The sequence below is a fragment of the Nothobranchius furzeri genome, chromosome 13, assembly GCF_043380555.1.
Source record: "Nothobranchius furzeri strain GRZ-AD chromosome 13, NfurGRZ-RIMD1, whole genome shotgun sequence".
Classification (NCBI taxonomy): Eukaryota; Metazoa; Chordata; class Actinopteri; order Cyprinodontiformes; family Nothobranchiidae; genus Nothobranchius; species Nothobranchius furzeri.
In genome coordinates, this window is record NC_091753.1 from 51,685,095 (window position 1) to 51,701,892 (window position 16,798).

Consider the following 16,798-nt stretch of genomic DNA (forward strand, 5'->3'; position numbering starts at 1 on the left):
GATGAATTCCATTATTTTCCAGTTTTTTCAGGAGCTGAGCACAAACCCCTGACGCAGCAGAAATGGGTGTCAGTTTGCATTTAATGTCTCTGTGAATGACATCGGAATCAGCGAGCCACTGAGGAAGAACACTGTGCACTTGTGAAGAGAACAATAAAGAATGGATGAGAAGGTAAAAGCCTGGCTCTTTTACCGTCATCATACTGTCACACCTTCTGAAGGACTTTGCTGTCAAATCCACCAAGAACAGTGTATCCTGCTGGGGACAAAGTTTTCTCTGGCTTTGGTTTTGATCAATCTTTTTCTGACTCCTCCAGGTCTTTTGTCCTCTGTTTCATTGCTTCTGCTCACAGAAGAAACATCTTGAGCTGATTTGTTTTTAAAAACAAAAGAGAAAAAGTTAATCTGATGTGGCATGTTCAATTAAACATTTGAAAAAAAAAAAGTCATCCACACTCAACAACATATCAACAAGTAAGCAGAAGTGATTACACTAACACACCTAACTGCGTCTTCCCCTTCTTCTTCTTTGCAGCATTGTTGTCAAGGTCTGAATCACACAGAGCTCCAACTTTGGATTTTCTCTTCTTGCGGACCTGATGATCTTTACTGCTGTTTTTATCTGCATCTTCTTTGTTTTTATCATCCTGCTGCTTTCTGCGCAGATTCTCTCTGCTCTGTCAGACTCTGTCTCTGCTTCTGTTTCACCTTCTGCTGCAGCTTAGCCAGCAGCACCCGACTCTGAGACTCTTTGGAGACGCTTCCATCTTCCTCTTCTCCAAGATATCTGGGAACGCAGTAGACACTTGCATTTATCATGATCGAGCTAGAATTATTTTGACGTACATTTTCAGAATGCGTTTGATAAGTTGCTGACATTTTTTAAAAATAAATTAATGTATATTGAGCTATATTCCCGTTTGTTAATGGCATTTTGCAAGTTTCACTGATGTCAATAAAAAATATATTACACTGTAGCGTACTGTTACATAAATACAGTTAACACACTGTTATAAATCATCTTTATAGCTATTTTGCTTCATTTCTACGAAAAACAATCACATATTTGTCTTTGTATTGCTAAACCTACCTGCAAAGTATCAGAAAAGCACATAGACTACAATAAAAGCATTTGGAAAGAAAATGCTGTAAAATACCTACCTGTCAACAACAACAAACAGAGGCATTTGAACTTCTAAACTACTTCCAAAAATGCCAAAGAATGACGACTTTAGTTGTCCCTCGTTAATTAGCTGTCAACGCCTTTAAAAACAAATGTGTACCTTTCATTTCATCCGACTGATCAAAGTCAACAATAAACCTCTGAACTACAAATCCATACGCGGGATCACATACACTGTAAAATAAACCAGGCGCGTGTTTTTTACGTCTGTACAAAAAAATGTCGCACATAGATGTCGTCATCATTTGGTCGTCTTCAAAAATAATTAAACTGCTTTGCTTTAATTTAGTTGTTTTTAATAAGACAATATATATCTTACAGTTAACATATTTAGAGAATATTTGAATTCATATTTTAAAAAACAAAATTAAAACAAGATTCTTGTTTTTTTTCCACTGCCCAATCACCCCTGCGCATGGACCTGATCACGTGATTACGTTACCCTATAAACACACAGCAGCAGATTTTTGAAAATACTCCTGTACACGGCGGTACACGGTCGTCGATAGGGCTGTGTTCGACGTATTTAATGTTTTTGAAGTCTGTTAGAAATATCTTAATTTAGTGGTTTCTTACGGTAAAGCAGAAAATGACAGAAGAATCAGCTGTTAAAGTTTGCGTGCGAATCCGCCCGTTTGTTGCCAGGTAAGTTTGTAATATGAATACCCTACCCAAAGCCAGCTAGCTAACCGTTAACCATTCTGTTTCAACACAAATGCACTTGAATGTTAATAATTATAATGCTAAAAGCCACAGACCATTTCGAGTACACATTCAATTGTGTTCTGGGTCTAAGAGACGCCAGGAGAAGGAGAAATAACGGCTTTGTTTAATTTTCCGCCATTATGTCTCATCTGTAGTTTATTTATTCATTTAACCAGATGAGTCGATTGAGAATTCATTCTTATTTACAACGAGGATCTGGCCAAGAGGCAGCAGCAACAGACATAATTCGCGTTACACCAAAGAAAAACCGATAAATAAGATAAAAACAAACAAGTTCAAAATACGATCAAACTGTTCGACATAAAGACAAAGGACTGTTCTCATATATTATGTACAAGCAGTCAAAACGGACTTAAAACAATCTTAAATAGTCAGAAGCAGGTACATTAATCAGAAATTGATTGCAATTAATTATTGAGGGTAGTGAGCTTTAGTGAACTTTGAGAAGAACCATAGAAATGAAGTTAGGGGAACATAAATTGTGCTTGTTGGAGATGGGAAGATGACCGGGTTCTACCGATGATTGTTTTGTACATAAATTGATACCAGTGTAACAACCTGTGGGAATGGAGTGATCATCTCTTGTATTTCCAGGGAAGAAAATGCTTCTGAGAACTCTGAGCCTGTCCAGTTTTGGAAAGCGGACAAAAAATCAATTCATCAGATTGACGATGGAAGCTCCAACAGAAGTTTTACTTTTGGTAGGTTTTTCTAGACGTTGAAGTTACTCAGTTTATTCCTATTAACACAAGTGTACTTATCAACTCTCTACGGTTTACAGACAGGGTGTTCACTGCTGATGAAACAACCCATCAGCTCTACCAGACTATCGCAAAGCCTCTGGTTGTTTCCACTGTGGGAGGATACAATGGTATGGGTAAAACGATAAATTAGTGCAACCTATTTTATTCTACTTTATTTCACGTGTGTGTGTGTTTTGCCTGAAAGGAACAATATTTGCCTATGGGCAGACTTCTTCTGGAAAGACCTTCACTATGATGGGTGGGGACCATAACCCCGGAGTCATTCCTCTAGCTGTGGAAGAGGTCTTCCAATCGATTAAAAATGTAACTATTATAGAGCTTGTTTAAAGCAACTTATTGTGAATTTATTGTTCCCCCTCTAAACAGTTTATTCTCTTTTACTTTCAAGTTTCCAAACAAGGAGTTTCTTCTCAGAGTTTCCTACATGGAAATCTACAATGAGACTGTGACGGATCTGCTTGTTGACAGCTGGAAGAGAAAACCTCTGGAAGTTCGTGAAAGCATTAATGTAAGTGAGTTAGATGTTTGTAGTTCAGTTTTCAGCATTGAAGTTCATTTCTAAAATGCAGTGCACCGTGAGTAAATCATTAAAGAGCAAGTCACCCCCAAATCGACTTTTTTTGCTGGTAAACTATATACATGAGTGTCTAATTGTGCTGTAGTCACATGCAGTCAATAATTTGGCACTTTAGTGCATCTTAGTTAAAGAGCAATTCACCCCGTACAATAAACTTACTCCACTCCTATTTGATGTTTGAAAAATGCAACAAATGCGGTTGCCTGGCTCAAGTTGTTTAACGAACCAAAGGCAGTAAACAGGAGCGACCCAGAAGTTATTTCTTGTTCCGCTAAGAAGTCACTACATCTTTTTGTGTTGCTCTAATATTGGGTGAAGCAGGCTGGAGGCTAACATTAAGCTAACAATGCTAATGGTGAATTGGAGACAAATTGCTCTAAAAATACCTAAAGCTACTTTTTCTATTTCCAACAACTCGGTATAAGAGTAAAACATGTGTGAATTGAATAGTGAGTCAGTTGTGGCATTTTACTTCCTTCAGTGAGTCGAACTATCACAGCAAGCTAACAGCAAGACGGCGAACAACCACACTTCCTCTAACGCTGGATACAAACTACCATAATAAGTGTAGTAAGTGCTCCTTACCGTAAAACACCGAAGAGTGCCAACACCAGAAGTGATGGTGTATATATCTACTTATCACCTTACTGTGTATGACTCATCCTTGCTTGTCTAGAATCTTCAGGTGCTGATCCGTAACTGGAAACAGCCATGAAACTTATGGAACGGGAGTGAGAAGAGGACTTTATTTTTGCTTTAAAATGGACTGCAGTTACCAAATTTGACCACAGGATGTCACTGTTGCATCTTTAAAACAAAATGTATCGAATGGAAAAGCTGGAGAAATCAGAATCAGAAAAACTTTATTTATCCCAGAGGGGCAATTAAAAAAAAAATAACAGCAGAGTAGCATGATGTTGGACATACAAACATTGAATAAATAGGCAATAAGGAAGTAATAAAGCAGCAAGAAGATGGATAAAATGGTAAAATATGCAAAAAAAAAAAACAGAGTAAGTGACTAAAGTGTCGTCTGTATAAAAGTTAAATGTATGGAGAGCCCAAGGAGAGGGTTTATCGGGGGATGGTCTTATCTTATCTGCTGGAGTTAAAGAGCAGAATGGCTCTTCTCCTCTCAGTCTTACAGGAAATGCAGCGTAGGCGTCGCCCAGAGGGGAGCCATTGAAATGCGGGGTGAAGAATGTGAGAGGGGTTGTGGAGGATTTGGGCTGCCTGTCTCAGGGCTTGTTGATAGAAGACCTGAGCAAGAGTTCTGGCAGGCAGGCCAACGATTTTGGAGCACACTGATTCAGTGTGCTGCAGTCTGTTCCTGTTCTGGAGGCTAAGGGAGTAGAACCAGCAAGTGATGCTTTCCAGGAAGGCACAGTAAAATGTCATCATGACTGAGGAGCTGACTCCAAAGGAGTTGAGCTTCCTAAGGAGATATAGCCGTTGGTGGCACTTCCTGAGAATCTCCTGTGTTAGCAGAGAATTTCAGGAGGTTGTCAAAGGTGGTTCCCAGATACTTGTACTCCTCCACTACCTCCACTGGGTTCCCATGGATAATGGTGGTTACTGAAGCAGCCGGATCCCTTTGCCTCCTGCAGAAGGTCACCACCATGGTGGTGACCTTAATGGCACTTGGACTCATGAAGCTGAGCTCATTTCCATCTTTGTTCTTTGAGACACTACTGGCCCTCTAAACCCTGCTTTGTTTTTCTTTGTGTGCAGAAGAACATCTGTGTTGCTGATCTGACTGAGGAGCTTGTCACTACTTGTGCACAAGCTCTTGCCTGGGTCCGGAAAGGAGAAAGTAAGATCTGATATTATTTCTAAAATGTTCTAGATACCATTTGCTGCCAACTGGAAGTGACAACCATGTTCCTCTCTAGAAAACCGTCACTATGCAAAGACTAAAATGAACCAGCGTAGCAGTCGCTCGCATGCCATATTTCGTATGGTAAGCATCCCTGCTGTTTCCAGTCATCGAACACTAAATATTCATAGTTTTAACTCTTATTTTTTTCATTACACCAGATCTTAGAAAGCCGTGAACGGAGTGACCCAGCATCAAGCGACACTGCTGATGGAGCCATTATTGTGTCTCATTTGGTAAGTTTGTTACAGTTTGTTTTCTTTGTTACTTCTACTTCTAAAAGTTTTTAGTCTGTTTCACTTTTTTTCTCTTGGCTTTCCAGAACTTAGTGGATCTAGCTGGATCTGAGAGAGCAAGTCAAACAGGAGCTGAAGGTAAGCAGCAGCTACTCGTTTTCTTTAGCGCTGACATCGTTTTCGTCAGACCACATTAAAATCATTTTCAAGTTGGGACTGAAATGTCCCTCCTTGATGTCACGATGGAGACGACTCGGGCTGAATATGACCTCGTTCCTCTTTTGCTTTTAAGCGGTAGTCGCAGAACAGATATCAGGCTAGTCCTGGAAGAGTGAAAGTAGCTTTAGAGACTTTTCAGTGAAAGCGATGACCTGTTTTCCTTTCTCACTCTAGGAGCTCGCTTCAAAGAAGGTTGCAACATAAACCGCAGTCTCTTCATGCTTGGTCAGGTGATGAAGAAGCTGACTGATGAAAGCCAGAAGTGAGTAAACCGCTGATCCATATTCTCACCTGCTCCCCGTTATTACGTCCACTCCTAAAAATTCTGCATGCTCAGCCTACAAAACACAAGTATGACTGGTGGAAATTTCTTTTTTTTCACACTCCAGAAAGTAGAAATAAGCATTTTAGTTTAAAAAAAATGCTCCCTCTGTTCTGTTCTTGCAGAGAGTGAGTCTCTTTCTCCATCCTACTTTGAATAAATGAACTTTTCGTTTGAACTGTTTCACAAAACATCCAACTTTCCTCCTGGTTTTTATACTTTAGTTGGTTTTGTACCCAGTTGGTGTCAAACGGCTCCACAGCTTTACGCAGACATCAAATGTTCGTGGATCTCCGGCTGCATGTTTGCAGAATACAATCTGTTTTAAAGAGCAAGTCACTCCAAATTGACTTTTTTTTTTTAAATTTTTTTGCTGATAAACTATATAAATGAGTGTCTGATGGTGCTGCAGACACGTGTAGTCAATAATTCGGCACTTTAGTGCATCTTAGTTAAAATTTAAATATTCTGCCTAAAACTGTCAGCGATGCACCATCGTCAGGTAAAAACTCAGCACTGCATTTGAATTTAAATCTGCCGTCGCTATTGGCTAAGAGGTACACTATGGTGTTAGATGGTACATTATGATGTCACAGTGTCGTGAGTGTATGTATTTGTTAGCGGCTCCACCCTCTCTGTCTGCTAGGCAACAGCATTTGTTGCATTTTTCAAACAGGAAGTGGGAGTTGAGTGAGAATCTGGTAGGGGGTGACTTGCTCTTTAACAAGTAGAACTCCGTTTCAACACTACTTATTTTATGTTAGCTTGATTGGCAAACTGCGAGGAGAAAGCCGGAGCTGGCATCAAACCAGGAGGCCGTACATGTCAACTTTTCACTCTCTGTCCAGAGGGGTGGGGTGGGGTGGGGGGCTTGGTTCTTGTATTCATGATAATGTCCGGTGTTTCATCCAGAATCAGGGATCAAATTATGGGGGAGCGCTCCAGGCAGCTGCGTTCTGCGCACGGCACATTCTCAAAATGGTGCAACCAAAAAACTATAATTAACACACGATCGTTCATGTCCGTTTATATCCTCTGGTACTGTCTTTTAATCGTGCCTGACGCACTCGCTCATCATGTGCTGTGCTGATTTCACCTCACTGACGCAGCATCGAAACGTGCGCTCCGCTTTGCGGTCAGGAGATCCCTTTGATCTGCTCAAAAGTAACTTATAAGGTTAAAAAGTAAGAATCCAAGCAGCAGTTTTTCTGGAGAGTTTAGAGAACATACAGGAAGATGAGAGACAGACAGGGCTGGAGAATTGTTAAATAAAAACAAGAAAACAAAGAAAAATGTTTGATGTTTCACGTTTGATAAAAATGTTCACCTTTTTCTGTACTTCATTTTGTTGCCCTGGAATTTCATGTTGTAGCCCCCCCCCCCCCCCCCCCCCTTCAATAAGCGCCGACAGGGGACAGCAACCCCAAACACTGACCGAGCAACTGTACAGCAACTGCTGGTAAAATTTCCTGGAGCTGCCCATGTTGATTGCTAAAGTATTATGCCTCTCTGCTGAATACGATTGCTCTTAGGGGTTTCATCAACTACAGAGACAGCAAGTTAACTCGCATCCTGCAGAACTCGCTGGGTGGGAACGCTAAAACGGTCATCATCTGCACCATCACTCCTGCCACTCTAGAGGAGACTCTCGGCACTTTGCAGGTTTGATAAAATGCCCATTTTTCTTTTTCTCGTGACGCCTCAACAAATTGCCGAGGTCAAGTCGGAACAGACGGTGACTTGTCTGTTCCGTTAGTTCGCCAGCACTGCAAAGAAAATGAAGAACGACCCACACGTGACGGAGGTGTCGGACGACGGGGCTTTGCTCAAAAGGTATCGCAATGAGATCGTAGAGCTGAAGCAACGGCTTCAAGAGGTGAGCGCAATCCCCTTATTTCATGCTGGACGTTTTTCTGGCCGCCGCTCTTCGTTTGACCAGCATGTGATTTTTATCACACGTAGGTTTCTTCAGTCTCGCAGACCACCGTGACGGAAAAGGAGGCTCTGTCTCAGCTGCTCCAGGAAAAAGATCAGCTCCAGAGAGAACAGGAGGACCGCATCAAAAACCTGACCAAACTGCTCGTGACCAGTTCAAATCAGGTTTTTGTCCAAAAGGTAACCACGACGAGAATAAAGCTCTTGCTGCTGTGGCGACTCCTCTGCTTTCTGCTTCTAACGAGCTTCTTTTTTTCTCTCTAGGTGCCTAAACGCAGGATAACGTGGGGAGGAAAGATGGTCAAACTTGCTGGCAAGGCTCCATTTGATGATCATCATGATGATGATGATGGTGATTTACCAGACATGAGCTTTGCAGGACCTTTCGGTCGTAGGACGAAGATGCCCGTCTCTTCTCTGACTGAGCTGAGTGAAGGTGAAGAGCTACACGAGTAACTGAAGCCTCACTGGCATCGCTACGACGCTGATATTTCTGAGTGAACTCATGTTGGATCTGTTTTCACAGCTGAATACTTTGACTCCCAATGGGGGACGCCAGAGGAGCCGTTTGATGAAACTGAGATGAATGAGAGCTCGGTGACTGCGCGCAGCCACAGAGACAGGTGAGTTTGTTTTTTTTTATTAAACTTTATTTGCCCAGGAAAACTTTTTCAAGGGAGCAAAACATCACATAAATACACAGAAACTAAGTTCACACAATTAAAACCCATTAAAAAAATCCCTAAGAAATAAGTAGATTTAAAACGTTAAAACAATCTGAATAAAACTGTTGCATGTCAATGAATTGCTCTCAAGATTTCTTAATTTGGATTTTTCCCTCCCACTGTCCTAACGGGTGTGACCCCGTGAGGAAAGTTGACCTTCGAGCGGGGTTGATGGTTTATCCCTTGGGTCCGTGTGGCAGGGGTGAGGAGTAGGGTTGTCACGGTGTGGAAATTTAACCTCACGGTTATTGTGACCAAAATTCTCACGGTTTTCTGTACTATCGCGTTTTTTTTTTTTTTTTTTTTTTAACGTGTTACATTTTCAGACGACTAAATAAGCCCTGTATATCAGGAAAATATTGTCCTCAGTTTGTGTCTAAATTTTGCCTAAAATTAGTTATTTTGTAATTATCTTGTTTTAGAGCCCAGCCCTAGGCCCGGGGGTCGGGCCGGGCTTCGGGCCAACAACTGTGTAATTACCTCGGACACGGGCCGGGCACCTTTATTTTTAATCAAATTCATTAAAAAAAAAAACTGAAACACTTGAACGCAGCAGCAACTGCCTGCTTCTCACGCAGCGGCACTCGTTAGCTCAGTTAAGGTCTGTGTGGTTTGTAATCTACCGTAAACAAATTCTCAAACTGCTGATTGAAACATGTGCCCCTATTCTAATATGCCATTTTATGTCCACTTTGATGTCAGAAACATTCGTTTATTCTCATGAAAATGGCAGCATTCTATTTTTCTGTGAATAAATTCGCTCTGCAGTAAAAAAAAAATGCAGCATTCATTCCTGGTTTTTTTTTTTCTAACTGGAGAGCGCATTTTCAGAGCGGCAGATTAAATTTACAAACGCTACATTAATTGGGGGCGTTTATTTAATCTGCCGCTCCGAAATTGTGCTCTGCAGTTAGAAAATTAGAATGCAGCTTTTTTCTAATTGCACAAGAGCGCATTTTCAGAGCAGATTAAATTTACAAACGCATCCAATTAATATAGTGTTCGTAAATTTCATCTGCCACTCGAAAAATACGCTCTGTTAGGGGAAAAAAAGCTGCATTAATGCTGTTTCTCTTTGTTTTTTTTACTGCAGAACGCTTCTCACAGATAATTAGAATGCTGAGCATCCTATCACACTAAAACTTTATGAAAGGTTAAAAAAAAAGTCGGGCTCGGGTCGGGCCAGAGAATCCTGAAAACCTTTTCGGACCGGGTCGGGCTGGGGCTCCACCCCCTCGGGTCGGGCCGGACACGGGCTCAGACTTCAGGCCCGTGCAGGGCTCTAATTTGTTTACATTTGTCCCCTTTAGTCTTTAAAATACCAATATTTGCCCACAACTTATTTTTTTGTCTGTTTGATGTCATCATTTTAAAAATATTAGATCAGATGATACTCAGTACTCAAGTAGCCTTCTAATCAGATACTTTTTTACCCTTACTTGAGTAATAAACCCTATATCAGGAAAGTATTGTCCTCGGTTTGTGTCCTTCCAGTGAGCTTTGCAGATGTGGGAAAATGTCATCAGGCAGTAATTATTCTCGGAGAGAGACCAACTCTTATCTGCCCCTGGGAGCCCCGTAATGCATAGCGTCATTTCAACATGGCGGTGTCCGCGACACGGTTTATATGCAGGTAGCGGCGCTGCGGCTGCTTTATATAGCGACTCGTTGCATTCTCCCTCAACCCAAATCCTCGGATCACGCATTTTAGCTAAAACGCTAACATTAGCTTGCCTTGCGTTGACTGTAGAGTTGTGGGTGATGGTCACGCAGATGTGTCATGAGATTTGAAGCGTTGCTGCCTTTCACAGACACTTTTTCTGCACGTGCTGCAAACAGGATAGCCGTCTTCTATCAACTGTCCCTCGGCATTCTTCAAATGTCCAAAAAACGCCCGTACTTCCCACTTTGTCTTCTTTGAGGGATAATGAATGTCCTGAGTGCTGCCGTCTCCTCCTTTGGCCATTATTTCAGTTTTAGCTTCAAGAAAGTTTTGGTTGTAAACAACAAAGTGCGCATGTGCCGCCGGCAACTTCAGCAGATGATACGGTGGCCGGTAAGGGTCACCGCGACTACACCGCAGCCACGGTAACCCACCGAGATAATATGTTTTAAAAAACAAGACGGTTATTATTAGTGTCGACTTTTTTACCAGGGTTTACTGCTACACCGGTTACCGTGACAACCCTAGTGAGGAGTGCGCACCACACACCCATTAGGACAGTGGGAGGGTTAAAAACACTCTGCATTTTGCCCTCAACCCATTCCAAGCTGCTGGCGCTGAGTGGGCAACAGCTCTCTTTCCAAGTTCAGTACGTGGAAAAGGGACAGAGTTATTTACATCATGTGTGAAACGAAAGCTCCCGCCTCTGTAAGATTTTGTGTTCCGTCTAGTTTTAGAGATTGGGTGAGCCCCAGTCAGTCACGTGAGCTGTCGGAGAAAGTGTCCCAGTTGGAGTTGCAGCTGGAAGTGGAAGTTCAGCAGAAAGAGGAAGCCATGAAAAGGGCAAACCTTTTAGATGATAGACTTGCAGAGCTGCAGCTGCAGCTTCAATCAGAAGCTCTGCAGAAACGCGAAGCAGCGGAGAAAATGGAATCAGCAGGGCAGAAGTTGGCCGACCTGGAGCGGCAGCTGCAGGAGCAGAGCCAAGCTGATGCTAAACAGGTCAGCTGCGTTTAAACGAACTCCAGCTCTTTAGCTTTGGAACTCAGCGTTGACGAAAGGTGTTTTTGTTCCCAGATGGTGAGGGAATTTGCAGAAACCATTCAGCTGTGTGAAACTTTGGCCACGGAGAAGGTAAGGAAGAAGCTTTTCTTTAAAATAAACCCACACCAAATCCATTCAAATCCCGAAGAATGTGTGCTTTTTAGGACCAGATCATAGCTGAGAGGGACTACCTGAAACAGGAGCTGGGGATGTTCATGGAGCAAACGCAACACCTGGAGAAAGAGAAAGCTGCGCTGTCGCAGGAGCTGAAGGAGATCAACGACCTGGACGAGTTTGAGTCGCTGGAGGAGAGGATCAACAAGGATCTGGAGGTAAAAAACAGTACAAATCCTTTATAAAAACTTAGGATTAATGTTATTAAATGTGCTGTTATATCTGAACTGTTCATGTTTTTGGTGGGTTTTTTCAGACCGAGTTACGCAGTGAAATCTGTAGCCTGAAGGAAGCCGTTAAATCATCTGAAGCACAGCGCCTCGAGCTTCAGGTAAGCTGGTGATCACACGTCCTGCTCATAAAACCTGCGGTCATGGTTCTGGAGTGGTCCGACCACAGGTGGGCAGCTCACATGCCCACATGGTTCTTGAGTTATCCAGGGTTAAAAGATAACGCCGTAACCTTTTTTTTGGTGTTTTGTTTGGTTTGTTGCTTCAGAACAAACTTCAGGCATTGTCTGAGGAGCTGAATAAGAAAACCGAGTTTGCTGAAGAGCTTCAGAAGATGGTACGTTTGTTATTTAGTTGTTGAGGAACTGCGATGCTTGCTGCTTGTCACACCTGTAACGGTTTGGAAGCGCTGAAGTCTTCCACTGAGCTGCTGCTGAGTTGTTTCACCGTCTGATCTCTGCAGAGCGGTAAGGACTTGGTGCAGGAGGTCGCCACGCTGCGTCGCTCTCTGGATGATGCGGAGGGGGTGAGCAGGGATACGAAGAAGGAATGGGCATTCCTCCGGAGCGAAAACATGAGTTTGGAAGAGTTAAATGTAAGTGAGGTCGCTCCTGTGTTGTGTTTAGTTATTGTCACTTTGAGAAGCTGTCGTCATTAGCCAAGATGCATCTTTGTGTACCAGCTACCTCGGTACTAGGGCTGGGCAATAAATCGAAAATCTATTGTAATGAGTTAATTTACATGTTATTTAATGAGTCATAAGACATAAGATTCCATATCAAATATGAAATCAACCTTATGGATCTGTGGGAACTGTTTAACCAGAAGATTGGAACTTTTTATTGCAGGGATTGGAAAACGGCTTCGTATTAATTCAGAGACAAAAGAAGAGAGAGTCAAGTTTAAAGATTTATTACTAAACAAATTAAACTTGACTAACTTAAACACTAAATGTATGGTGTAACTAAGGTGAATGAGACGGAGAATGGTGTGATGTGGAATGTTGCTCAGAACCAGCAAATCTGAAGAAACTGTTAGTTCTGATGGGAAATGAAGGTGATGTCTTCGCTTTGGTTAGCAGATTCATTAGGGCTGTAGCGAGACGTCGACGGCTCGATTCTATAAATTTGTCGACGTCAGATCCGGTAGTCGACGCACCGCGCCCACTTGTTGCATCCCCAGGAGTTTGTAAATAGAGGTGGAATCTGCCCGTTTTTCCTCTAGTTCGCCCTCTTCTCCGCCTTCACTAACATCTCCGCCAAATACCGAAGACCCGGAACAACGTCCGTCCGCTACTAGATTCCTTTCTTGTTTTGCCCGCCTTCGTCTCCCGGCAACGGACAACAACTTCTGGGGTCAGATGCGCTGCTCCGTCTCTATCGCAGATGTAGAAAATCACCGGGAGCGTTTCTCCCTTCATAAAGGAGCTTCTTTCAGACATGAGGAGAGCTGTTTTGGTGGTAGCAGTCTCTCCTCTGTGCTGGTCTATTTGCTGCTGGTATTTTTGGTTTATTTAAACTTGGTAACTTGAACTTAACGTTGGTAAAGCTACTGTTAGCATCGTCGCTAACAGCTTCTTGCGTTTGGATAAGCTGTTATGTTTTGGTTTAGAGTTCATCTTTTTTGTGGTGCAGATCTCCCTTTTATTACATTTAGAGTGTTGTGGGTTTTCGGTTTAGTTTAAAATATCACCTTGAGTTTGGTTTAACCGCCCAGTTTAGAGTTTGGACCTTTGGAGATACTTATTTTGGTCCAGAACCCTGTAATCTTTGCCCAGTGGGACATCCCTACTTATTTGTACTTTTGTTTTAATTCCCCACAGGCAGAATTAGTTATTATTCCCAACCTGTGGATGGAAAGATTAGTTTTTTTGTAGTTGTAAATAAACCTGATCATCATTTTAACTTTTAAATCCCACGTTATTGTCCCTTCCTTTTTGCACACGAGCCAAACTCCCCAGGAAGAGTCGTAACACCACTCGCCTCACGCACATAAGTGACCAAAACAAGCAGCATGGAGACACTCTGTCTCCAACCACCTCTCAGGCAGCAGCCTGCACTCCCAAGTTCTACACGTCACCAGAACATAACCAACCAACACAATAAAAGCAGTGTTATACAAAATGGAAGGCCTGTAGTGTTTATTCTCTTACAGTAAGAATTTATCAATTTTTTGAGGAATTTATTAGATTTTTTTGGTTTTTATTAACTGTGCAATAGAAAAATAATCATTTGATTAATTGTCTAAATAGTCATTAGAATAGTCGACTATTCGACAAAATAATCGTCAGAATAATCGTTTACCTCACGCCCTAAGATTCATCAACACATTCGACGCCATTCCGTCGGTCTACATACCCTGAGCGGAAGTCCCCGTCTAGATCAGGAGGTGTAAAGGTCCAGCTTGACCTTTATGGAGCTGAAGCCTGTAGAACAGCTGCGGCAGCCGACCACCAGTCTTGAGATACTTCCGGGTCACGACAGTTTGTTGGCATCTAGCGAGACCCAAACCTGGGTCGTGATGGTAAAAGCTGAAAGGAACCGTTGCAGCAGTTGGAACGGCAACAGATTTTATCCAGCTTGTCGTTGGTTCTTTTGGCTGAAGAGGAAAGTTACGGATTGGCCACTCCGACAGCTTCTCTAGAACGCTTTGAACTGGCGTTAAAGATGGCGTGGGCATAGTTTTATACTTCGGATGTTTTGGTTTATGGTCGAATGAAAAGTTGACAGGTTTACCAAACACCACCAAAACTTGTCAGATCTGGCAGATTCTGATTGGATCAGTAAAAACAATGTGTCATGTCTTAACGCTACGTGAGATCAGTCCTAGTGGAAACATTTAAAGTCATATTACTTACTTTATTATAATCCAATAGAATATAATAATTAATATTTTGATTTCACAGATTGGTCACATCCTATTTATTGACTAACACTTTGTTTGATTAGCTTTATTAAAATAGAATTCTTTGATTAATTAAAAGAAGAGTCCTTTCTTCAATCCTCTCTCGAGCTGGAAAGAAAGCAGTTTTAGGCCCTGTCCACACGTAGCCGGGGATCTGCCAAAACGTAGATATTTTTCTACGTTTTGGCCTGTCATCCACTCGAAAACTGAGTTTTTTCACACGAAAACGGATCTTTTTAAAAACTCCGGCCAAAGTGAAGATCTGCGTTTTCTCCGTTTTGGGTGTCTGCGTGTGGAGGTCCGCAACGTCACTTTCCGCGAGAAAAAAATGCTGACATCACGTGTGCGACCTGTGTTTACACTAGCCGACAGCATGGATGCCCTCAGAGCTGCGCTCGCTTTATCAATTGTCCAAGCGCTTTTTGCTTGTTTGTTTTTGCAAGCGGAATTACTGCTCCTTGCGGAAGACCACAGACGAAGGACGAGGTTAAGAACGGGGGAAGTACTGCTGCCTACAGGTCTGGCATGTTCTTAACAACGTATTTATCCGGGTACGTGTGGACAGAGGTTTTTTTTTTAAAACGAGGTGGTGTGGATGCAAGTTTTTGGAGGGGTGGATATTCTTTTTAAAAAAAACCCGGCTACGTGTGGACTAGGCCTCAGAAGCAAATGCATGAGACCTTGCGTCATTTCATTCCGTTACACTATCGTTATCGAAATTTCTGACTCTATTTCTAGTTGGTGTTCAGCATTTTTTGTGTATGATGTTGGCGTAAGCGGAACCGTACACATTCAGTTGGTTGTGAAAGGGGGCTATTTTTAGATGAGCACATTAGCTGGTTAAGCTAGTGGGAGCTTGTGCCATGGGAAATGCAAGTTTAATGGTAACTGGATGGCTAATCCCACATTCGCAATGTGGTTAGCACTGTTTCCAGGCAAAAGCTGGAAATTATAGTTTAAATTTAATTGAAGAAAAAAAAAGCTTAATTTTGGTCAAAGTGTCCAAAAAGTGTTAAAAAAGTTCTTAAAAAGTCTTAAATTTGGCTCCCTTAAACCTGCAGATACCCTGTAATTACAAGATAAGACTTTATTGATCCCTCAGTGGGGACATTTTTGCGTAACTACAGCTCAGACGGATGGCAGGAGTACAAAAGTGATCAAGAATGTAAAATAAAAAAAGATTTAAATAAAAAAGTAAAGTTGATGGCAAATTTACCAATTAGCAGTCGAACCATTTTTTTAGTCTCATCGTGAACCTCCTCACAGTATCGCAGTAAATATCGTATCGTGACGATATCGAATTGTGAGATTTGGATATTGTTACACCCACTGTAACCAGATTTGTATAAATATTTTTTTCTTTACCAAAGGGGACCCTGACTGCCAAACAGGAGAAAATGGAGTCTGAGATGAACGATCTGCTTTTACAACTTAAGACCGAGAAATCTCGCTACAAAAAGATGCAGAGTGATCTCCAGAAGGAGCTGAACATTGCTTTTGACGAAAACACCAAACTCTCCACTCTGCTCGATGGCAACGTCCCCAAAAGTAACTTCATATTTTTAGTTGTAGTTCATAACCTGCCTTGAAAAGGGAAGTCATGAAGTTTTTAAAATGAGGTCGTTGTTTTTTTTTTTTTTTTTTTTTTTTCCTCGCCCTGTCCACAGGTCTGACTGACGGTCTGGAACTGGAGAGAACTGTGACCCGGCTGGAGAAGGAGCTGACGGCTTCACGTGAAGCAGGGGAGACGCTCCGAGCTGAGCTCCAGACGCTGGCTTCATTTAAGACTCTTCCAGATCAGGTGGAGAACTTGACAAAACAGGTAAGCGCTACAAGCGCCCTCTACAGGTGATGTCAGGAAGGACGGGCTACTTCACTAATTCCATCAAACCATCTTGATTCTTCTGGGTTCCAGGTTTGTGACTTGACTGAGGAGTTGCAGTGTGTTAAAACCGAGAGGGATGACCTGCTCTCAGGTCAAACTCGGAGTGACCTGGAGGCCCGGCAGTTCAGCGAGGAGAATCCGAAAATTCAAGCAGATCTCGGCGTTTCTGCTCAGGAGGAAGAGCTGAGGCCGCAGCTGGATTCACTCCGCCCAGCGCAAGAGCGATCCGAGGAAGAGAAGAGTCGGCTCGTTGCTTTCCTTCAAGAACGAGACTTGGAGGTAATGCTAGAGCCACGGTTTCTCCTGGATTGGGACACGATTGGCCTTGAAACAAG

At 42.4% G+C, this 16,798-nt stretch overlaps 1 protein-coding gene across 1 annotated transcript in view; it reads left to right on the top strand.

The window, feature by feature from the left end:
* Positions 1-1,569: 1,569 nt before the first annotated feature.
* The window catches only part of cenpe (centromere protein E), a 34,917-nt gene continuing 19,688 nt past the window's right edge, over positions 1,570-16,798 (top strand). The window contains exons 1-24 of the mRNA XM_015951074.3: positions 1,570-1,828; positions 2,504-2,610; positions 2,691-2,780; positions 2,858-2,976; positions 3,062-3,181; positions 4,982-5,063; positions 5,143-5,210; positions 5,288-5,362; positions 5,449-5,500; positions 5,756-5,843; positions 7,436-7,565; positions 7,660-7,779; positions 7,866-8,018; positions 8,103-8,274; positions 8,365-8,461; positions 10,958-11,228; positions 11,304-11,360; positions 11,435-11,602; positions 11,701-11,775; positions 11,943-12,011; positions 12,138-12,269; positions 15,949-16,126; positions 16,246-16,400; positions 16,494-16,742. Coding sequence (XP_015806560.1) covers positions 1,773-1,828; positions 2,504-2,610; positions 2,691-2,780; positions 2,858-2,976; positions 3,062-3,181; positions 4,982-5,063; positions 5,143-5,210; positions 5,288-5,362; positions 5,449-5,500; positions 5,756-5,843; positions 7,436-7,565; positions 7,660-7,779; positions 7,866-8,018; positions 8,103-8,274; positions 8,365-8,461; positions 10,958-11,228; positions 11,304-11,360; positions 11,435-11,602; positions 11,701-11,775; positions 11,943-12,011; positions 12,138-12,269; positions 15,949-16,126; positions 16,246-16,400; positions 16,494-16,742 — 2,883 coding nt within the window. The 5' untranslated portion in view covers positions 1,570-1,772. The remainder of the gene's footprint in view (positions 1,829-2,503; positions 2,611-2,690; positions 2,781-2,857; positions 2,977-3,061; positions 3,182-4,981; positions 5,064-5,142; positions 5,211-5,287; positions 5,363-5,448; positions 5,501-5,755; positions 5,844-7,435; positions 7,566-7,659; positions 7,780-7,865; positions 8,019-8,102; positions 8,275-8,364; positions 8,462-10,957; positions 11,229-11,303; positions 11,361-11,434; positions 11,603-11,700; positions 11,776-11,942; positions 12,012-12,137; positions 12,270-15,948; positions 16,127-16,245; positions 16,401-16,493; positions 16,743-16,798) is intronic.